The sequence below is a fragment of the Scomber scombrus genome, chromosome 10 (genome assembly GCF_963691925.1).
Source record: "Scomber scombrus chromosome 10, fScoSco1.1, whole genome shotgun sequence".
In the NCBI taxonomy this organism is placed as follows: Eukaryota; Metazoa; Chordata; class Actinopteri; order Scombriformes; family Scombridae; genus Scomber; species Scomber scombrus.
This window is the reverse complement of record NC_084979.1, coordinates 6,612,929-6,637,514: the sequence shown is the minus strand read 5'-3', so window position 1 is coordinate 6,637,514 and position 24,586 is coordinate 6,612,929. Positions and strand designations below refer to the sequence as shown.

Sequence of the window (24,586 nt, the reverse complement as noted above, 5' to 3'; positions counted from 1 at the left end):
CCAATCATCACACGCGCAGAACACGCAGACTGAAATAAACAGGGAAAAAAAAGAGAGACGCAGAGCATTTAAAAGTTTTCTTATTTTACAACTTGGACAATACAGTTAGTTTTAGTTGCTTGTCATGACTTAATAGAGCTCGGGAGACAGAGCGGGTATTGTGGAGCGGTCAGATTAGGAATGGTTAAGGCTCAACCACTCAGCTCTGTGCGCTTTTATTTTTTACAGCGCCCGTCTGAATGAGCGATGGCCAAGGCGCACCTGTCAGCGCGCGAGTGTAAGTGAGCGTATGAGGCGTTCATGCATATGGATGTGTGTACCTGGGTGGGTTTGTGTGCCTATAGCTGTGTGTATGCACACATGTATTTGCATTCATACAGTATGAGCTCCTACATGCAAGCATCTGTTCCCCTCTGTGTGTGTGTGTGTGTGTGTGTGTGTGTGTGTGTTTGAGTGTTTTTGCTGAATGGAGGGGAGTAATTGTATCTGTCTGATTCTTCCCGGTAATCCGTATTGTTGTCGGAAAACAAAAGTGTGTGAGCGTGTGTGGAGGCGTCTGTGTGTAACCACGAGGAGCTATTCTGTGTTGAACGAATATAGATGCCATATAACTGAGCAGGATTTGTGTGTGTGGTGTGTTCAGTAGGACTGATGATGAAGTGGAAACTATCAACTGGTTTGCCTACCACTCTGTGTGTGTGTGTGTGTGTGTGCGCGCATGCAGCTGTCTGCAGGGTCAGCATGTCAGTCGTGGAATGTGACTGTAAATGAACCACTGTGTCCCCACTGCATGATGCAGCAGCCCACATGAGCACACGCACACACACGAGCACACACACACACGAGCGCACACAGTCCTACCCACATTCTCTTTACTCCTTCAGTCTCACAGAAAGCACTTATTTAATTTAACTTGAGTCACAGCAAAGTAGAGTCACAGGGCACAATTAGTGTAGATGACACGGTGGATTTGCACACAGTGTATCTTCATATGTCGCTTCAATGTGTTTCAGTGGAGCAAAAGGTCTTATTCTGACTTCAGTAAGCGGCTAAAATGAGACGAGTGCACCTCGATAGCCTTCATCACATCGAATATCATCACAGAGTCGATGACATCTGGATGGTTTACAGCAATGCAAGTTATTTTTTACTGTTTTTAAATTTAATTCTATAACTTTTATCTAAAATTTTGAAAGCTTTCTATTCTCTGCACAATGATATACATATTTAATTGTATGTTTTAAAACATGCTCACAGCCACAGTTTCCTTATCAGGTTGAATATTATAGTTTTTATAGATGACATGAAGATGATTCAGAGATCAAAACTGCTTCATTTGTATTGGAAAATTAGCATTTTGCTATTTTCAATATGTATGTTCTGTTTCCTGAAGGGTTTGCTACACATAAAAGTCCTCAGTTGAGTTTTTAATCTGATAGTGTCTTGAAACAAAGTAGATTAAAGCTGATAATCTCCTTAACTGTCAGGAAAATGACACTTGAGTCACAGAAAGTTTATACATCATTTGCCTATTTCACCTTATTAGCAGATAAGGCAGCTGTTTTAGAGAGAGTAACCATGTATGAAATACAATTAAGTGACTTGTTGAACAGAACTGTTTTTGCAGCATCTGTGTACTTCCTATTTAATCAAGTTGCTCATGCTCTGCCTTTCTCCTCCTCCTCTTTTCTTTTTTCTCAGTCCGTCTGTTGAAAGCCAGCAGAGGAGGGCTGTGAGTGGACTGCAGTCTGCAGTATTAGCACCAGTCAATATTACGCCTTTTTGGAAAATGGATTCCAAATAGAAATCTCCTCACGTTCAAGTGTCTGTCCGCCTCCTACCCCAGCGTTCTAGCATCTCCTCCTCTGTCCTCACTCGACCTTACGCCACGACTCACTTTAACTTTGCTACCATCTGTTGAGAGAAGCCATGAGTTGGAAAAAAAAAGAAAAAGGAATTGATCAGATCAAATTCTGTATGCATACTTTGAAACGTCTGCTTTTCTGCATCTGAGCAAATAATTAAGTGTGTTGACCTCGATGGCAGATGTTGGCAGAAGTAAGTTCCCCATTCAAATCTCCAGTCGTTTCCCATCATGTGTGCCATTCTGTTATCAACAAAGCTGAAGGGACACTTGGTAATGACAAATAGTTTGTTTCCACGACTGACTCATGACTCATGACTCAAGATCATGCAAGATCTTTGGCGTCACACACTCTTGTAGTCACATCTTTTCAGGAAACACCAGTTTGTGAGTTTTATTTAATGTGTTTAGAAATCTAAATCCAACCAGAGCAAAAGTCATGTAGTTAAATATGATGTGAGGAGTACTTTTGGTGATTTTTGGGAACTAGATAAAAAAAAAAGTGTCCAAAGGCAAAGTTAATGCATATTTCTTGGCTATAGTGATATTACTGCATTGATAATACTTTCATGATCTCATCATTTATTTATATTCATGACTCACTGTAAGTAACGGGACACACTTTGAAAAGGCCGGCGGCAAACAGAGTCCAAGTTCAAATCATTTGAACTTTTAGCACCAGGTGTAAAATGACTTGAACTTTTAGCATAAGGTCTCTAATCACAGCAGCATTACAAAATCCCATGTTTGTGCTGCTGCTGCTGCTGTAAGGTTGAGCGTCAACCATGGCTTTGAGCCGAGGCAAATCGTTTACGCCCGTGGTTATATCCTAACCTCCAGGGTCACTCGTTTCAATCAATGGGGTCAAAAATAAAATGCAGGTAAAAGGTGTGAAGCGGTTCAATTCCAGCTCACGTTCTCTCTCTTTCCACTGCACTTTATCCAGAGAAAGCCTGTCTACAATGGAAAGGATGTAAATGTCAGTACAGTTGTGCTGCCCTTACATATGCTTCGTATACATCCAGCTCATGCCTAGTGCCGGACGTGTGTGTGTGTGTTTGAGTAGTAAATGAGATTGAATAGATTCAGGATGAACACACATATGCACACACATGCACACAGTGAGGCCAGCAGGCAGGGATGTGAGCTAAATGCTAAAGAAGCAGTGTGTATAAATTTGCCTAAGTGTTTGGCCAAGGTCTGCGGTTGTGTGTGTGTGTGTGTGTGTGTGTGTGTGTGTGTGTGTGTGTGTGTGTGTGTGTGTGTGTGTGTGTGTGTGTGTGTGTGTGTGTGTGTGTGTGTGTGTGTGTGTGTGTGTGTGTGTGTGTGTGTGTGTGTGTGTGTGTGTGTGTGTGTGTGTGTGTGTGTGTGTGCGCAATCCATGTGCCAACAACAATAAATCAAATAGCGGGGACAGACCTGAACACCTTTACAGCTTCATCTGATGTGGCAGGTGGGCTTCACTTCTCGGGAGATGGGCGGTTCGATTCTCGGCTCCTCGGCTCTGTGTGTCCAAGTCCTTGAGCAAGATACTAAACCTCAAATTTCTTCCAATGGCTTCTTCAGCGGTGTATGAGTGTGTGTGTAGCTTGTAGTGTAAAAGAAGGCTAGAAAAGTGCTGTCCAGTTACCATTTACTATATATGAAACTGAAGGAATGCACTAATTCTCATACATTTATGAGATTAGTACATAATAACAGCAATGAAATGTAAATATATGGTTTTTACATTTAGTTTTTTTAATGATAATAACTCAGATGTATGTATCGCCTTTCATGAGACCCGAGGACGCTTTACAAAGCAGTAAATTAACAACAAATATAAAACAAACTGAGAAATAATAAAAAGAAAGATAGTTAGAGAGTTACTGAAGGCCAGATGCTTATTAATAACCAACCACTTACATACATAAATAGTTTGATCTGTTTGCCACAGCAGGAGGAAAGTTTGAACCATGTTTTCAGCCTTCCTTTGTGTCCACAGTCACATCCTCTAATCAATTTCCACACCCCTAAACTCGCCCATTTTCTCCCTTTTTGATCTAAATTCAGTCATTAAAAGAACGACTTTTTAAAATCAGAAGCGTGTTTTTCAGTTGTGCAGTTTCTTCTCATCTCTTTGTCCCAGTTTAGTCAAACAGCTCCTGACACCATCAGCTCTCAGCTCCGCCGGATACTACCACAGCTATACGGTCTCCGAGTCCTCGCTTATTTATAGAACTTGTAAAACACATCAGAGAAGGTGAGATGAAAATGCTGCAAAAATACCCAGCTTCACATGTCATTCAGATGTTAGAAAGCACACATTTTTCACACAAGAAAATCCTGAAAAACCTCAAGTAAAATCAATCACTCGCCTCTCATTTTTATAGGTATTTAAAACCAGTGTGTGTATGTGTGCGTGTGTGCTTGTGTCGCTCGAGTGTGTGTGTGGGCAGCTTCATTTTATGCCAGTTATGTGTGCGAGTGAGCCTCTGTGTGTCGAGGCGTGTTGAAGTCAGCAGGATCTGTGAGAGTGTGTAAAAATAAATAAATGAAAAGCTTTTGACCACATACTGTACGTGTGTGTTGTATGTTCACATTCTGTGTGTGTGTGTGTGTGTGTGTGTGTGTGTGTGTGTGTGTGTGTGTGTGTGTGTGTGTGTGTGTGTGTGTGTGTGTGTGTGTGTGTGTGTGTGTGTGTGTGTGTGTGTGTGTGTGTGTGTGTGTGTGTGTGTGTGTGTGTGTGTGTCCAAGATGCAAACAGTGGCTGTATTGTCCTGATGGGACAGGCAACAGCATCGTCATCTGGGCCACTGTAATCAAGGCTGGGCCCGAGATGAAAGGCACTATTGATAAGAAGTGAAGTGTTTGAGGGGAGAGAGAGAGAGAGAGAGGAATGTAATGAAAGGGAGGAATGGGAAACAGCAAACGAAATAAGAGATGAGAATAGTTTGCTGTCCAAACTTCATTATGAAACAAGCCTCGGCCTTGTGCTCTGTGTTTAGGCGAGCATAAACCAATGAAGAGTAGGTTGGATTGAATGCGTGGTCGCTTTAAAACAGCTCCAAATGATTTTTTTTTGGTTTTCTGTGCCAATCATAGTTTGTTTGACAGACTTCACACACATCCTGGAAGACGACATCAGTTAATTAAATGTCTTCTGTGACTACTGGATACACCTCTACCAAGATTCTGCTCATTTTTTCCAAGCACAGTTTGAAACTAGGTGAACACACCACACCACCTTCTACTTGTCTCACACATCTTTCACCGAAATACATAAAAATAGCCCCAAAATATTGGGAAATAAATATATGGGTAAAGACAAATCATACTATTTAAAGATAGGTTTTACATCCTTTAAAGCAAGTTGGAAGTTCAAACATTTTACCTGCGCTGTATAGCCAAAAACACAATAGAGGAGCAATGGAATTATGCTGAATATGCCCAAATTTATCCTCAAACCTTTTTCAAATATAAATTCAAAGTAAAACATCAATTTTAATGTAAGAAACTGAGCAGCAACATGGACAAAAATGACGAGTATTCAGAGTGAGTTGATATCAGTTCTAAAATGGAACAATCCTTGGATCGCGCTTCAAAATTCACCATTAAGTTGGGCTACATGGAGGGATAGAGGTATAGACTGTTAATGAATTAATGAATGGAAACAAATGTATTTCTCATATGATCTGCAGAACCAATTTGATTTGTCTAATGAAGAATGTTTCAGGTATATTCAACTCAAGTTTATTCCAAACCTTTGATTTACTTTCATTGAACAGCAGAGCAATTTAGCGGAAATGATATTTGATTCAGAAACAGGTAATAAATTAACAGCTGAAGTTTACAGAATACTGCAGAAATCTTAGTCTGTAGACACTTTGATGTACTTTGTAAATGTACTGATAATTGAATTACAGATTCATTGATCCATGCTTTTTGAGACTAGCATCATTCAGAGGTTTTGGGGGTGAATGTAATTTTAATCCTTCTATTTGTATATTTTAATATATGTTACAGTGAGATATCAGTGGAGTTGGATTATTCTTTTTTAGAGAATTTCAAATCCACAGACCCTCCTACACTACTACACTGGAAAATAAAAATGTCTGTTATTATCTGAACATGTAAAAGACAACAGGCACCGAAAAGAACAAATGAACTCAATTTGAAATAATATGGGGGGAGTATTAGTATAACAAGCACTGAGTGGCCTTTACAGTTTAAACCTTAAATTGATAAAGCTACACAGAGGAAAAAGAAACAACTCTAAACTAGTTATCAACCGTGACATTCATCCACAAACCGTTAACTGAATTTCATCTTCCGTATCATCCCCTTTCCAGCATATTCTGATGTGAATATTGCTCAGGCTTGCATCAGAGAAAAAGTGAGAGAGAGAGAGAGAGCTTTCAGAGTAAATGAATGAAGACGAAGACGGTCGCTTAGATAATTTTGTTTGTCGCCCGTTGCCAGTTTAGAGATGTGGTTGGGGGGTATCAGTCTCTGCTGGTTAGGCAACAGTAAAAGTTTCCCAACCTCAACAAATAGTGTGAATTTTGGGATTTTGACTGTAGAGGTCGTAAACATCCATCAGCTTCATCACAGCGCCGATGTTACTTTTGCACTAGAAAAAGCTCAAGACTTTTACCTGCCTGCCAATGCATTCTGGAATAAGCTGCGGCCTCCAGCGACCCTGAAGCAGACAAGCGGATATAGAAAATGGATGGACTGATGGAATGGAAAAAATAGATGGATGGTCCTTCTCCCTTTCTCTTTTTTCCCTCACAGTGCTTTTTCTTTTTGCAGCTTTTACTTATAGCAATCTTTCTCCCCATCTCCACCACTTTTATATTGAACTGGTAAAGAGCCAAATAGCTTTCACTTCTCTCTCTTTTTCCCCTCCCTCTCACTGTCTCCTCCTGTTTTATCGGCTTGGACCAGGTCCCCCCCCCCCCCTCTCTCTCACACTCTCTCTCCCCTTTTCTTTTTAGAAGCAGGGTGCCTGTATTTCTTTGCTCTGTTGCTCTGTAGTAAATATACTCACGGATTCTCCCTGCAGCTCTGCTTGTAATTTATGGGTGTTTACCTGCTATCACCATGCTGCACATCAGTGGCTCACCCTGTGTGTTTTTGTATTTGTGTTGTGTGTGTAGGTCTCCTTTTTCATATGTGTGTTGAAAGTACATCTATGCCTTTTCCTACTTTCATACACCTTTTGTGTCACAGGTTACAGTTTTGCACATATTTGAGAGGAGTATGTATTTTGTGTGTGTGTGTGCACTTTGTCTGCTGGATCCTTTTAATACCTCCAGACAATCGATACACAGAGGAGCAATGTTTGGACCTGTCTTCTTTTAAAAGATGCACTCCATAGAGTGGTGCAAGCCAAGAGTCGAGAAGTCAATAAAACAAAGCCGATAGTGCCCTCATTTGTTTTTTTGGACTCCAGCGTTGAGGCCTCCGAGTCTGAGGCTGTGGGCGAATATTTAGTGCCTTGTCATTTTGATACAAACAAATTAATCCCTTTTTGTCAGATCGCTAGAAGTGCAACACATGGTTCCATGAATATATCGACAGCTGTGTTCACTAAGATTTTTCTTTTGTTTCTTGTTTCTCAGGGCTGGTGGCAGATGAGGCTGAAGAACAGGGGATGATGTTATAAAAACCACAGCGAAGAAAAAGAGGAAAAGAAAGAAGAGGAGGTCGATTACTTAGGAACTCTTCTTTTCTATCGCAGTCCTGAAAGGTTCCGACTGACCCTTCGGAGGATTACACGCTCAAAAATACACGCTCGCACTTCCCCCTCCCCTCACTTCACCGCCATGTCCTCCCACCTCAACCCGCCCCGTCTCATCCTCCCCGTCCTCCTCCTCCTCCTGCTCCTCTCCCTTTCCATTCCCTCCACTTCCACGTCTCCTCCCTCCTCCCTCCTCTCCTTCTACCCACCGGAAGGAGGTCTCACACATTTGGTGGTCCACAACAAAACGGGCGAAGTCTACCTGGGCGCCGTCAATTGGATCTACAAGCTGTCCAGCAACCTCACCAAGCTGCGAAGTCACGTTACTGGCCCGGTCACAGACAACCCTCGCTGTTACCCTCCGCCCGGTGTCCAGTCCTGCCCTCACGAGCTGGTGCAGACCTCTAACGTCAATAAACTCCTACTTCTCGATGCTGCCCACAACCGCTTAATCGCCTGTGGGAGTACTTCCCAGGGAATATGCCAGTTCCTGCGTCTGGATGATTTGTTTAAGCTCGGCGAGCCCCACCATCGTAAAGAGCATTATCTATCCAGTGTCGCCGAAGCAGGCACCATGTCAGGCGTTGTGATCTCCCCGGATCTTTTCGGCGGCGGGGGTAAACTTTTCGTCGGCACTCCTATCGACGGGAAATCTGAATACTTCCCGACACTGTCGAGTCGCAAGTTAATGTCCAACGAGGAGAACGCTGACATGTTCAGTTTCGTCTACCAGGACGAGTTTGTCTCCTCGCAGCTCAAGATCCCCTCAGACACGCTGTCCAAGTTTCCGGCATTTGACATCTACTATATCTACGGCTTCAACAGTGAGCAGTTTGTGTATTACCTCACCTTACAGCTCGACACCCAGCTTACCTCGCCGGACGCAAGCAGCGAGCAGTTCTTCACCTCCAAGATCGTCCGTCTATGTGTCGACGATCCCAAGTTCTACTCCTACGTTGAGTTCCCCATCGGCTGCACCAAGGACGGAGTGGAGTACCGCTTGGTTCAGGATGCTTATTTGGCCCGACCGGGGAGCCGTTTGGCGCGTTCGCTTGGTATTCAAGAGCACGAGGAGGTTCTGTTTACTGTATTTGCCCAGGGACAGAAGAACAGAGCCAAGCCGCCCAAGGAGTCGGCTTTGTGTCTGTTCACAATGAAACGGATAAAGGAGAAGATTAAAGAGAGGATTCAGTCGTGCTACAGAGGAGAGGGGAAACTCTCCCTGCCCTGGCTGCTCAACAAGGAACTGGCCTGCATCAACTCGGTGAGTGTTCGTCACTCTTTTTGTTTTGTGATTGTGTTATAATGAAATAATCCTGATGGTTCTATGAACTCCTGGTTTGCACATGTTCATTTACAGTTGAAACAAAAGGGCCAGTTTCTTGCACAGTTCCTGGTTCCTGGAATAATAAGTCTATTAGTGGGTTTGTGTGTCTGCATTAGTTTCTACTTCAGCTGAATAGACGTTGGACAGCCTATCCCTTCTTTGAACCTCGCCAAAAGCATTTTAGCGGTCGTGGTTTTAGGGTGTGTTCAAACCAAGAATGTCCGGAAAGGTTAGGTCCAGCTCTAAGACATATTTTCGTCTAATTCACTTTGTTTGTCTAGGTGAGGTATTTTCTCTCAGGTGGCTCCAAGTAATTTACTGAGACATACCTGTAAATGCAAATATCTGCTGAGAAGTGCTGAGCAATTTCTTAATAGTGAAGACAGAATGGATGCCAAACTCTTGGAAACCCCCAGAAAAGGCAAGGTTTTGGAGCAAAGACCAACACTGGCTTCATGTTTAGTTAAACTTTCCAGAACTTTCTCCTTCATACTCAACACCACCCCATACACACACACACACACACACACACACACACACACACACACACACACACACACACACACACACACACACACACACACACACACACACACACACACACACACACACACACACACACACACACAAAGCCAGAATCTCTACCCTGGGAGCATGGCAGGTCACCAAAACATTTTGAACACTTCTAAGCTGTTCGTGCATCAGTTTAAGTTTCCCCAGTTAACCTATAAGTGGAAAGTATGAATCTCAACAAATTTTCAAAAAATCCAACAAAGTCATATTTTCCATTCTGGTTTGGACCAAAGCAAACAAACTGTAGGTGTGATTGCACATTTAGTGCCCTGTGTTATAAATGCTGTTTCAGTGGATTTTCAATCCAGCATTATAGCACAATGAGTGTATGTGGGCAGCAAATGCAGTACATTTACCATGATCTCCTTAAGAGAGAGGCTATATTTATTTTCAGTGTATGATGAAAACATGCAAGACTATAGAGTATATAACTGAAGGGTTTCTATTGCGTAGCTACAATATAGTAGTTTTCGCAAGGCATTCACCAACCTTTTTGTCCCCATTTCAGGACAGGGAGTACAGGATAGGGTAGGGAAGGACAGGACATTACAGCTGTCTCTTTGAGCAGCCTGTCTATTAAGTAGGAATAATTCAGACTGTCCACAAGTTTGGGATGGCTTGTCTTTCCTTTTCCTTATAGATGAGCAGCCCAATGGGTACCTGAAAGACTACCACATGTCTCTCTCTCACACACACACACACACACACACACACACACACACACACACACACACACACACACACACACACACACACACACACACACACACACACACACACACACACACACACACACAGCTCCGTCTTCCTCATGAATAATTCACCTGGTCTCACCTTCTGTTATTCAGTCGGCGCTCCATAAAAACCATAAATCTTTGGACTTCTTTTCCACCTCTCCGTCCCCACCGCCTCTTTCCGTCTCTGCTCTTCCATCCTTTCTCTTCCTTCTTCTTCTCCACAATCTTTCACTCCATCCCCAGCATTTGTATAAAGACTTCTTTCATTTCCCTAACCCCATTCTCTCTCCACTTCTTCTTTTATCTTCCTTTTTTTTTTTTGGCTCCACTTTTTTCCCTTTATTTCCAACCTCCAAATTCATCTTCCGACCTCCTCTCCATCTTTAATATTATAACCTTTAACCTCCCTCATTTTTACAATCTGCCGCTCTCCTTCCCCTTTTGTTCCTCTCTTCTCTCTCTCTCTCTCTCTCGGTCCCTTGCTCTTTCACCATCTCCCTCTGCCCTCTCCTTGACTTTCCACTGAGTGATGAGCTATAGAGTGACTTAGTGTGTAAAGCCAGCGCCTGGATGTGATCTGAAAATACAATGCGGAGGGAACAGACGATGCAATGAAAGAGGGCAGCAGAGTGACGGGGAATGAAAGGAAGTCAGAAGAGGGGATATTGATGAGAGGGGAGGGGGGGGATTACAGAACTATTGTTGAGATGGGAGGGAAAGAAAAGACGATGGAAGGTAAGAAACGAGAACAATTTAAAAAAGTAAAGGAAGGATAGGGTTGCTATTTATTAGTTAAATAATAGTGGATAACAGAAGTCTTTATCCAATTGCTTATTTAATACAATATATTAGACGCTTCTAAGGGGAGTGAAAATAAGCCAGCAATTTAATTTTTTGAGCCATATGGCAGCTGTAAAGATCAAACCTGTGGCGGCTCTATTAATGGATGGATCACAAGTGTTTTTGGCGGTATTGGCACCCATATGTTTCCACAACCTTTGGTCCACACCCTCCCACTCATTTCCCACCACAAATTGTGTTTCCTTGCTCAACATAAAAAAGTAACTGTGTATGTTCAGTTGAGCAATGAGAAAAGTGAATTTAAAAAAGCGAAACATGTTCTCGCTATATTTATTCATTTCATGTTGTTTTTAGTGTCACGGATCACGCAAGACAATAACGACATTACATATTTGTCACAGGCCCAACGGTGCCGTGCGAGCGCCATGTGGCCTCCCCGTAGTCTAAAGTGCACCGTATATGCATGTAATTATGCTAATGAGCGTACAGTTACATGATTGTCCTTTATGGCCATCTGTCGTTCTCCGCCCGCGATCGATCAAGGTCAGCGAGGCGCTCGCTCCGTGACGAATTTATCATCTCGGGCTTTACAGGCGCGTTCAGTGTTTCCTGACAAGAGCAGATGACAGCTCGTCGCCCTCCGCCGCCGCCCTCCGCCGCCGCCCGTCAGGTGGAGACTTTCACACGGGCTCGTTTTGAGAGACAAGGTCGGGTCAGTCAGTCAACGCTCACACACTCCTCTCTACCTGGAAGCTATCAAACATCATCACCATGAGCACGAGTCGAGAAAATCATCATGTAAAAACTGCCTCAGATGAAGCTCTATGTAACATTTTGGTAGTGGATTATCATTGAGGACTTGTATCAGGATGTTATGTCTCAGGTAGTATAATTCAAATATAGGAGGAGAATATAGGATAATGTAGAGAATCTCTACATTATCATCCATGCTATATGTTGAGATTTGGCACTCCTGTTTGGGAACAGTAGACTGGAACTGGAACAGCAGAATGAGCATAGTGTATGAAGGGAAATGGATACAAAATAGGAGAGAACTGAGATGCAGAATGCAAGAAGAAAAACGGACAGACAGATGGATGAAGGTTTGATTGAAAACAACACCCATCATGAAAGTGGATCTTAAAACCTGACTGACACTTTGCTTCAAATATGATGTGCATTCAGAGCTACAGTACAAACAGACCTTTTACGATGTATATTTGCTTAAATGTAAAGAAATAAGCTAAAAGACACAACTTAGATTCCATAGCTTGTAAATAGACAAAAAAACCAAGCAAGAACAGCTGGATTCATCAAGGTAAATTCATCTCGATTTACAGCCAATTTAAAAATCTAATTTAGAGTTCCCTCTTCACTGCCAAATTGCCTATTTTTGTCATCTAATTAAGTAATTAAAAACAGCCAACTTCTCCCCACCTATTCCTCAAGCTCCTCTTGATCAACTTACAGTAAGTGAGGTTGTAGGACAGGTTTAGTTGACACTATGTACTTTTATCTACTTTACTGAATTTGTGTTATTGAGGGTGGAGCTAAAAACAAAGTCTGTTGCTTAACCAAAGACAAGATAGACGGTAACGTTTCACCTCACTATTGTTAAAGTCCAGCCTGAGTACAAAAAGACACCCAAATAATGATAAAAATATGTTTAAAGAAATAGTTGTAATTCATTTAGAAACACCTTTTTTCACTGTGATACTGAAGAGTTTTTTCTGTTGATCGTACTCAGAGCAGCCACAGTAAGTAAACTTCCACTGTGGGTGTTTTATTTGCACCGTGCCAAGTTGCTCCATGTTTTCATGGTGCTTTCACCTCAAACAGTATTTTTTCAGTCCTTTTTCAGCATGTCGGTGTTCACTCGCACTGTCTTGAAGTCACAGGTCACTTTCACTTCTGCTGCAACTCTTCTGAAAGATCTGCTGCTTGTTAGAGTGCAGATTTGACACATATGATGCACGGTGTCAAGCAGAGCTCCAAACATAGAAACACAGCATGGTTTAACATGATACGACGAGGAGAAAACAGCATTATTAATTTATAGAATACACCAATCTTTCCTTGGTATGATTCATGAGACTGCACTCACTAAGATAGCTTGGAAAAACAACATATCGTCGATGTTGGGTGCAAACCTTGTATGTCCCAAACTGTTCCAGTGGTTTCAGCTGCGTTTTTAGCCATGAGCTCCTTTAAATAATGAATATGGGTAAAGTGGGACAGTTAAGCATAATCATTTTTATCTTTACACATATATACTTCCATTTTTTAGTAATCAACACTGAGCTAATCATAAGGAAGTATAAGCAAAAAAAACCCAAAAAACATGGCTATGACATCACTTCTGGGGGCAGAAATAAAATAAAAAAGATCGATATTTTCATATGTTACATAATTATCTTTTTAAATTTTGAATTTATATAACATTTTAAAAAAGTGATTTTATTATAAGCTGTCTTTTATATTATAACTATGTTTTTAAATCAACAGTTGAATGGGTTTTGAGTGTCCCAGTTTGCCATTAGTACCTTTTGGGATCGGGTCAATGTGTGTTGGAGGAAGAGTCATCTATCCTGTGTTTAATATCTTCTGTATATTATAGTATAGTAAAGCTCAGCAGCTATTTACAATAGTATCATATTTATCATATGGGGCTAAAGCGTTTGGATCATAATTAAAAATGATGTAGAAAGTATAGTATCCCACTTTACCAATACTCACCTCCTTTTCATTGGTTAAATGTTTGTAAAACCCACAGAGAGACGTAAAGGTTGACTAATACTATTGATTTCAAAAAATATATATAAAATAAAAATGATGAAGCATGGAGATATGAGGCTGACAGTGCCGATATGCAGGTGCTGTATCTAATGCCGCATTCATCTGCTGTATAAATTTGTGTCAACTTCACTTTGGGCCACGTTTATGTGATGTTTCTTTTCTCTTTCCAAAACTCTGACATAGATCTTAAAGTCAAATTACTCATGGACACACATGTCTCTGAGTTGTCTCAAGTACATTTTATTGGGCGAGTGCCTCCCCTCACCCCCAATTCCACGGCATGACGGGCGTGGTTCAAACCGCAGGACTCGTCCCGGTGCATTTCTATACGTTCCCTCATTATCGGGGAGAGGCCAGCATTGGTCTTGTGGGAATTAAACTGAGCGGTGGGTGACCTTCGCCGGCTGCGGGCTGCCGTCCAGCTCTCCAGCTCTGTAAGCAGGCCGACCTAGCAGCGCTACAGCCTCAGCATGACTAATGAGACTGATTCAGACACACACAGAGAGAGAGAGAGATACTATCCTCTGTGTCTATACGTGTGTGTGTGTGTGTGTGTGTGTTTAGGACTCACTTTATCTCCCAATTGCTGCACCTCTCTCCCGCTATGTATACTTCTCTGAGTGCTCATTTGTGTTTGTGTGTGCGCGTGTGTGTGTGTGTGCGTGCGCGCCCACCTCTTATCCTGGCCTTCAAAGAAGAGGAACAAAACAACAGTGAAAACAAACAGAAGGAAATAGGCTGATAATAAGAAGTGTGTGTGTGTGTGCGTGTGCATGTGAGTCCGCATTGTGTGCTAAAACACAAGGTGGACGTGAGAGAGAAAACTGCCTGCAATAAAGAAGACTATACTATTTGTATTGCTCTCTCTCTCTCTCTCTCTATGTCTCTTTCTCTCTTCTCTCTCTTACTCACTCTATCTCTATTTTTCTCACAGCATTATAGTGTGTATTAATATTATCAGTGTTGATCACTGCTGGCCAAGATTATAGTCTATTTCTGTGGCATTCTGTATTCTATCTTAAAGGCGGCTGGTGATGTGTGCACACGTGTGTGTTTGTGTCCATTCACCGCTTCATTCTCTCTCTCTATATATCTCTCTATTCTATCCTCAGTCTCATTACCGTTAGCTTGAGCCTCAGCGGATAGATCACCCACATTGCATCACGCTCCGGGCCTTTCGGGGCGGAGGAATATCAAGGCTCCAGAGGCTGCGTTTACATCATGCATGCTAATATTCTCTTGATATTCACTGTAGCAAAGTTATTTTCATGAGGCGATGCATGTAAACATCATATAATGACTTTAAATAAGCTCCTACCATAGCTACGAGAGGGATTCTGACATCTTCACATACTATCTGTTTTGTTTTTTGTAGAATTGCGGATGTTTTATAGAGTGGTAAAGTAGGGGAGAAGCTATTTTGAGCATTTAGGGCTGCCGGAAGTAAAGAGTCTTTTGAGGAAGGACAATGTTTTATGACTCGCTTTTGGAGAGCTTCCAGTTGGCCTGGATGAGCACGAAGCTGCCCCGTTTGAGTCATCAGCACAAACAGATGAGCAAATATATGAGGAAGGCTGTTTGGGGAAAAAAAATGTCAAGGGTAGAAGCGTGTGCAAGATGCAAGGAAAGAAGCACGCCACGGCAAGTTAAGAAAAGTTCATTCCAAAGCTTAAAATTCTGTTGTGTTAACAGCAGGCCCGACCGATATTTGAATTTTTTAGGGCTGACAGGATTAATGAGAGTAGTGAAAGTGAAACCAAGACTGATAATTATATGTGTGCTTCAGATCCAGAATCTTCATCTCTCTATTTCAACTATTTAATGTAACTGCTGATGCTCTTAGATGGATGGAGAAATATGATGCTGTATATGAAAGTGCCCCATAAGCTGCTTTTGAGGCAATATGTAACTCTACATAAATGGAGGAACATGTGAAACACCTCTGGAAACAGATGTTGTTATTGGTACAGTTTCTCCTTTATTTTAAGGAACTCTCATTTTTATGACTCAGCGGGAGACTAAGTGACTTGTAAAGATGGATTTTTTTGTGAGCGACCGTGTGATAAATACATGCAGCGTCAGAATATACAACCCATTGGGGGGTGGGGCACTTTTTGATGAGGTGCAGTTTTCTCTCCTGTCCCCCTGAGTCGTTTTGATGCATGACGCAGCAAAACGTTACATACCTCCAGGTATTCCGACGACTGGCGCTGTAACACTTCCCCAATATGATTTTTTTAGTCTCATGATAATTTTCCGCCCCAAGGCCGAGTCACGTGACGCCCACCACGCTGTGTAATGTTCCTAATTTATAGTAGATTCTCAATAGGGGAATTTCTCAGATCCCAGCTACAGTGAGAAAGGTGCCTGTGAACTATAAATGACTGCACAGTGGTGTTCATTGTTAACTCCAGCACATGACAAAATGGATTAATGGCTGCAATAGGCTCATGAGAGTGTCAGCTTGTTATGGATTTGCAGTATTCTGGAGCTTGTGGCTGCTTAGCTTTAAAGCTGCATGAGTCGGACCTGGAGTGACCTTTTTTTCTTTCATTTTTTTACCTCTGAAACTCACCAGTAGCCCGAGACAGATTTCCGAGTCGACACAGAACAGAATTATCAGCGGGGATACTGTAGTTCAACAACCTCGGTGGTGTTTGTGTGTGTGAGAATCACATTCTGAAACGAACACCTCTTATCTGTCAAGTAAGAAAAGCTGGAATTTAAGGTGGTTAAATAGCGCATTCATTCACTGAACTTCCAAGCTTTGCCAGAGTCCCGTGTCCAACTGTGCTTATCTGGATTTTATTTCAGGGTTAGTAGGGCAAAAGCTTTTTAATAGCAATATATTAGATTAGATTAGACAAAGTTCACCAAACAGTCTGTTTAAAGTTAGTCAAAGAAACCATAAGAGCATGGCAGTATGAGAGGAGATTAAATGTTGCGGAGGGTTACTGGCACTTTTAATGCCACTTTACACTGTGCAATTTTTGGGCTGTTTGAGACAATTATGAGAGAAATTGTCAGTCTTCAATCCAACGTGATGGTTCTAGATCTTATAAATGGTCATACAGTGCGAGAGTCAATGAAGTTACATGATCACTGCTGTCACACAGTGTAAAGGTGCCTTCAGGAAGTCTCATTCATTCTTCCTGCAGCTGGTTAACTGGGTCAAGAAGCCAACAACTTCCTCTCTATACAAACCTGTGCAGGCCGCCCACAACATGAATCTTACAAACTGCTGACCTGCAGCATCTAATGAAGAGTGTAATTATTTATTGATGGGCATGTTTGAATATGTCTGTGTGTGTGTGTTTGTGTGTGTGTGTGTCTTAGACAGGCATGAATATATATGCGTCTGTGTTTGTACAGACATATTGGTTCATTAATGCATTTTTTTTTTCATTATTCGTGTGTGTGTGTACGTGTGAATGCGGGGGGTGCACATACTGTGTGTGTGTGTGTGTGTGTGTGTGTGTGTGTGTGTGTGTGTGTGTGTGTGTGTGTGTGTGTGTGTGTGTGTGTGTGTGTGTGTGTGTGTGTGTGTGTGTGTGTGTGTGTGTGTGTGTGTGTGTGTGTGTGTGTGTGTGTGTGGCAGTCTATCCCAGCTGTGTTTGGGTTTCCCTGCGAGATGCTCAGCAGGCTCTGTGTGATGACATAAAGCTTAAACATGTCTCTTGATTTCATGTTTTTGAGTGGATCCAGAGGTGTGATAGACACACATGCACACACACACTATGCGGCGTGGAAAGCTCACAGAGGAAAAGATGTACATACATTTAACTTAATAAGTTTTGTACTTGGTTGGAGAAATTGTCTAGCCAACCCATTAAGTCAGAAGTACTGCAGTATTATCTGAATGCCAACATGTATTTGCATAAATGAATTCATGATAACATCAGGGATGATGTAATCACCCTATTTTGGAGCTTGATAAAAGTTAATGTTGTCTTTCAGCCAACAAAGTTCTGTAACGTTCAGTAAACAGCTGTTCTCACTGAAAATGAGGTCATGTTTATTAAATATGATGACAATAATTTGTCCCTTTGAAACCAGTTATGAGCTGATGACTCAGGTTAATGTATTTTATCCAATAGAATTTCAAAGAAGACTTGCAGGCTTTTTAATTGGATATTCACCTGTAGGAAAGGTAATTGAAATGATGTGTAGTCAATCCTTTTGATTTGTAACATTTACATATTCTTTTTTAACTGAATACTTTATATATATGTGTATGTGCATTAAAGCTGAAAAGAGTTTCAATAATCCTTTATCTAACAGTATGCATCCTGAATCCATAAAAACAACATGTAAGCCAACTTAATGGGAGGGAGATGTTGATAATAGTTTTTCTGCATGTAGCATGATGGAAAACTCTAAGCATACAAATATAATGGGCACTTTCTATGGATGAAGAAAAAACATGGTTGATGGAGGATTTGAGCCGCCAATATTATGATTGCCAGTCAACCACTTTACCACTAAGCTACCCCGACCTGACGCTGACCTCAGCCAAAATTTGCATCTTATAACAGAGAGGAGTGTCTGAATGGATTAAAAAAAAAAAAAAAAGTCCTTTATGGCTGAGTTGTATTAATCACTCACAGATGCATACACACACTCACACACACACACACACACACACACACACACACACACACACACACACACACACACACACACACATATGGATCTTAATAATATGGGAAATAATCACACAAGCATATGACCGTGCTATTTGTCCTCTGTGACTGTTTTCAACCCCCCCATGCGTACACACACACACACACACACGCACACACACACATACATGTACATATACACATTAATGGCAAATGTGTGGAAAAAAAGTTTCATGTTAACAAAAAAATATACATCAATTTCACATTTTTTATATGATTTCAACAGAAACCCCCCCCTCCCAAAAACATTTGAGTGTGTGTACTGTCATGTGTGAGTGTGTATAGCTGTAACTCTGCCCCTGTGTGTATGTATACTACCACTTTCACCATATAGCGGCACAGTAATTGACAGGCCCCCATAGTTGGGTAAATCCCTGTAGTGGTCTGTAGGCTAATAATTGGATTAGGGCAGTCAGGGAAGGTTTTAGTTCAGATTACACAGATTATACTCAGCAGTGGTCAGATGGACAGCGTGATTTTAATGGCATCATCCAGCTTGCGTTACATAGAAAGAGCATTTTGGCAAATATTTGGTAAAAAGATATAGGCCAAGGGTAGCAGATGTGTCCCCTTCCCCTAATACAAGCGTCACGGTATCTTATCTATCAATGTGTCCATCCATCGAGGAATAACACACAACAGCTGGATTCTGCCCTCAAACCTTTTAACGTTTTCCTTTAATCATCTTAAAGTAAAGGATGCTCTCTTAACCAGATTTGGGGATAAAAAGATACAAAATGAGTTGAGACATACAATAAAGAATCTGAAATTGTAGTGTGAATATCACATATGAATTTGGATGTCTTTTAGTGCAGCTGAGATAACGAGCATTAATGTTTTGACATACCAGCTGGCAAAAATGTCACAGCTCTGTATAATATTTGTATATGAGCAGTGATGGCAGAAGAAGAAATCACTACACTTACTTATCCATAGTTTTCTTTCAAATATCAAATGTTAATATGTTTTCTAATCATAATCAACACCACAGAGTCAAACAGATAGAGCAGAGTGTCATCAGCATATAAAGAAAGGAAGGACACGTACAATATGTCATTTACAATATCCTTGTTAAAGAAAGTCTTTAGGATCTAAGTGTAGACAACAGGCGAGTCCAAAGGCTAAAACCACAGAAAGACCATTGGATTATATTCTTCATTCGGGCCATTAGTATAAAGTTTTATGGCAATATAAATCTATTTAATAGAGATTTTTCAGCCTCACAATTTATAACTCATTCCTGTTTTTTATCCAACATTCTATGTCCAAAATCCATGAAATGTCTCTGCCTGTTGAGGGTTTATCCCTGCTCTAATACAACTTTGACATTCATTATTACATCATTCCTATTACATGTTATCAACGACTTCATTTGTATTGTGTTTCAATGCGATCATGCACGAAATGATCCGCACACATCATGTTTTTTTTGCACAGTGTTCAAGATGGATATGGATAACGTGCTTTAGTGTAGGAGTTATTGAGTCTCCATCTGCTTTTACTAAACGCTCCTTTTTATGCCTCTTTTGCAAATAAACTATGGTGGATATTGGAAGAGCGTGTTCAAAGCAGCATCAGAATAAAGGCTGTGCCAGTGTGTTTATGGAGCACATTTCTAGTATTTTTGGATCATATCTTCTCATTGCTTCTCTTGTTTAATAGACTCTGCTTTTCATTTTTTTTAAAGATATGCTTCTGGATATTCCTCAGCTTTAAAACTGTGTTGCATGTTTTCACCCTCTTCTATGAATTATGTCTCTGAACTAGCTTCAAGTCTATAAAAATTGATTTTTTTTTTAGCAGATAAGCACCCACAAGCATGAACAGACATTCAAAGATTTTGACTACTGCATACGGAGCGCTTACTTTAGATAAGGCTAGATGTTACTGAGAAAGCTCACAATCCCACATGGAATTAACTACTACAAACGCTCCAAAGCTGAAGTCAAAAACACACATTTACAGCAGGCTCACAATGCGCCTTACTGCTGTCAACAAATAATCTACCGTGCCAGAAAAGTGTTGCGCCACACTAGAGCCTCCCCATGTGGAATTAGCTCAGCTGATGGCCGAAGCTATCTGGGGTAAAAAGCGAGCCGCCGTCCCACTGTGGCACATTAACCTATATGGTCAAGTGACACTAGAGCGTTGGAACCAAGCCCTCTCTCTCTCTGTTCCCACACATTTCTCTCTGTCTTTTTCAGTCTCAGCGGGATTCTATCAGTTTGTACATTTTGTTTTTTATCCGCACACCTTCATGAAATGATGACCTAGAAAATGTTTCCCAGCGGGATTCGTTCTTAACAAACGTAGAGACTGGCAGAGCGAAAACAGAGTGAAAATATATATTTTTTTTTAATCCTCCAGTGTGGCACTTAAAGCAATAGGCTCGCATTCTTGATTCAGCCTCCTCGTTTTTAAACTCTGCAATTAAACCAATTATCCCCAAAGAGTGTTTCGAGGTGTTTTTAAAGTATATTGAGTGTGACGAATATCGGAGCCGATGAGCCTCTCCCGCACGCATGGATAAAAAGAAAGGGGGGAAAAAAGGGAAGAGAAACATTAGACAAATGTAGGAATGAAGTGATTATTTCCAGATCTCGAAAGATAATTTCATATCTGATCTCTTATGATTTTTTTTTCTTTCTTTTTTTTTTTTACATGCTTATATTGCGCAGATGCAGTAATCATTGGAAGGGAGATGAGGGAAAGAGAGAGAGAGAGTGACTTTTGGAAGGCATAAACATTGACATGTGCACACATAATAAACTACTTTTCAATGTCACAAAAATATGCGCAAAATCATCCAGCGGAATAGCGATCGCTAGATATTTCTTCCGTGCACACATGTTCACACTTCAGGGTTTGCAGGTCAGTCAAAGTTTTGTGTGTGTGTGTTTTTTTCCCCCGAATGATGTTTTGGCTCCACACATTAGCACATCTGTTTTCAATCATGGGTGGGGGAGGAGGAGGAGGAGAGGGAAGTGAGGGAACTGAGAAAAAAGAGAATAAGGAGGGAAAAAAAGGAAAAGCGAAGGAATCAAGAGAATGATGGAAAACAAGATACAAGTATGGGTGGAGAATGACTACACTAATAAAGTAAGGAAGCTGCGTTGAATAAATCTAACTGCAAACTAAAATGTTGATCTCTTGGCATCCCAGCTATTCCTCTCTGACTCTGACCTATGGGGCTGAAGTCTATCCCTCTCTCTCTCCTCCCTCTCTCGCTCTCTCTCTCTCTCTCTCTCTCTCTCTCTCTCTCTCTCTCTCTCTTCTTGCCGGCAGCTTTTTCGTTCCACCAGAGCAGATCTCCTTGCTGCCAGGCTCACCCTCCATCTCCAATTTAATACTCCTCATTTCACCCGAGCCAAAACAACAGATGCTGAAATGTCGCCCCTCCTGAACTCCTCGGAAAAGTAAAAAAAATAAATCCCAAAAAACGAAAAGAAAAGAATCAAGAAGCCAATAATATATCCTCGTTCTGTATGCAAAAAGTCTGCGGCAGACGGTTTATTATCATCTCAATTATTAAAAAAACAAATGATGAAATAATTGGCTATTAAAATAAAATCAGTGATGGCACTTGCACTCAGACTATCTGTTGTCGGATATATTACAGTGTGAAGGGAAGGACTGAACTTGATTAACACTGATCTGGAGTGGATTTGCTTTTTGGAGATAACAAAATTATTGTTTTGTTTTTGTAGATTGGTACATCATGTAGCAATATTTGTCTATCATGACAACATATTGCTTCCAACATCACTGTTACCAATACAGATATACGAAAGTAGTCTTGGGGAAATTGTTCCTTTGGGTGTTTGTGCATTTCATTTGTTATAAAAGTGTTTGTAAAACTGGTTGTTTGAATATTCTGACACACATATGTGTACATACATTTTTACATATTTCTACTATTAGTTTTTACTATGTTTCTTACTGTCCTCAACAGCTGATCTGTAAATTTGTGTTTCTATTGCGTTACCAGCATGCTCATGTTAAGGCCCGTCCACACCAATACAACTATAACCATAACTATAAATATATAGTTTTAAAAAATTGTTTTAATTCAAGTGGATGTTGGAGTCCATTCCACAACTATGAAGACAACACCAGTGTTGAATGTTGTGATTGGATGAACGATAGAAATGCTGACAGCCAATCACAATCCTTCCTCTAAACCATACAGCACAACAAAACCTGCATCCAGCCTGACATTTACGGTAAAACTTCAACACATGCAAATATCATCTTAATCATGGAAACTCATGACTTTATAATCTGTAGCAGAATGACACCCAGAGGTGATTTCTTTAGATAGGTTTGTGTCTCTTTATTATACAAAGATGCTGGAGCTTCTCCATTACAACAAAAAAACAAAAAACAACAACGTTTGCAGATCTTTTAGGCTTCAGATCTGTGCTCATGCTGTGTTGCTGCCACAGAGCAATAAAAGCTGCTCATCTATGCGCTTTTGCATATCACGCTTCAACATCTGCTGCTGTCAGTTGGCTCAGTTTGGTCTGTAAAAACGAAACATCACAGCAACTAGTGTTCAAAAAATACTTCTGAGCAACATACTGAATCATCGCCCGCCTGTGAACCCTGCTTACAGTACGTTATCGTTCATAAGTGTGGATGCTCACATGGTTATATTTATTGTAACCATGTGGACGGCCACATGTGGACGGCCCTTTACTGCGTGCATGCTACTGAAGCACAAACAAAACATGAAAACATTGCTCTATAGCACCACCTGTGGTAAAAACCTTGCAGGAGACCTTAAAGAGAGAGGACCAAACATACATGTACTGTATGTTAATGTGATTGGCTGTTATAACAGTCCACTCTATGCTTACATGATCAATACTAAAAAAAAAACTAAAGGTACTAAAGTACCTTGTGACAAACCCTGTCTCTAGCATATTGTGCTAGTTCTTAAACTGCAGTAATAGATGGCGGGAAGTGTGTGTGTGTGTCTGTGTGACAGCATGCACATGTGTGTGGGTGTGAGATGCAGATGCCCGTAGTTCTGTTGCCATTAGAGCAGACTGCACTGCCAGATGTCTGTACAAAGTCCACTGTGTGTGTGTGTGTGTGTGGATGTCTTACAGAGGCCGTGCACTTCCTTCCAGTACACACACAGACTTTATTGCAGCAGAGATACACAAATGCACACTTATACACGTTAAACAACAAAGAGTGCGTGTGTGTGTGTGTGTGTGTGTGTGTGTGTGTGTGTGTGTGTGTGTGTGTGTGTGTGTGTGTGTGTGTGTGTGTGTGTGTGTGTGTGTGTGTGTGTGTGTTTTAAGCAGGTCAAAGCTTCAACTGGCCCAGTCTGTTAGGCAGATGTTTAAGATCCCCCCACTGCACACCACTACCCTGTCACCTACACGTGTGCGCACACACACACACACACACACACACACACACACACACACACACACACACACACACACACACACACACACACACACACTCTCCTTCATTTGCACTGACAAACATGCACACACACACATTCACTCATTAACAACCAATTAGAGAGCAGATATTGGCTCACTGGGGGGAAGTAAAGGCCAACCAGTGCTGTTCTCCGCTTCCAACGCCAAGTCACAACAAATACCTGGATGCAGGCCATAACAGTGTGTGTGTGTGTGTGTGGGTACGAATGCGTTTGTGAGTGTGTTGTTGACTTCTCCTTCCCAAGTTTGGCAGTCCAATCTCATCTCCTTTCTCCTTTTTATTAGAACAGACACACACCCACCCCCTCACATAATTAAATGCATTTTTCCACTCGGCAAGTCTTGTTGTTCATTGCATCAGCCGGCATGTCTCAGTAGTGCAACTCTCACTTAAAACATTATTTTTCTCACATGGGAACGAGGCACAAGCTATGTTAAACATACACGCACACACACCGGTCCTCGGTGGGATCGCAGCAATGTGTTTATGCCAGTGTTGGATCATGCTCGAGACGTTTGGCTCTCTGGAGAGCATGTTGACAACATCTCTCTCTCTCACACACTCTCACACTCACGCACTCTCCTCTTCCCCTTTTCTGTTTACCTGAATCACTATCTC

At 41.3% G+C, this 24,586-nt stretch overlaps 1 protein-coding gene across 1 annotated transcript in view; it reads left to right on the top strand.

Annotated features, from left to right (window-relative positions):
• The first annotated feature begins 8,148 nt into the window (after positions 1-8,148).
• The window catches only part of LOC133988238 (plexin-A1-like), a 223,697-nt gene continuing 207,259 nt past the window's right edge, over positions 8,149-24,586 (top strand). The window contains 1 exon segment of the mRNA XM_062427813.1: positions 8,149-8,853. Coding sequence (XP_062283797.1) covers positions 8,164-8,853 — 690 coding nt within the window. The 5' untranslated portion in view covers positions 8,149-8,163.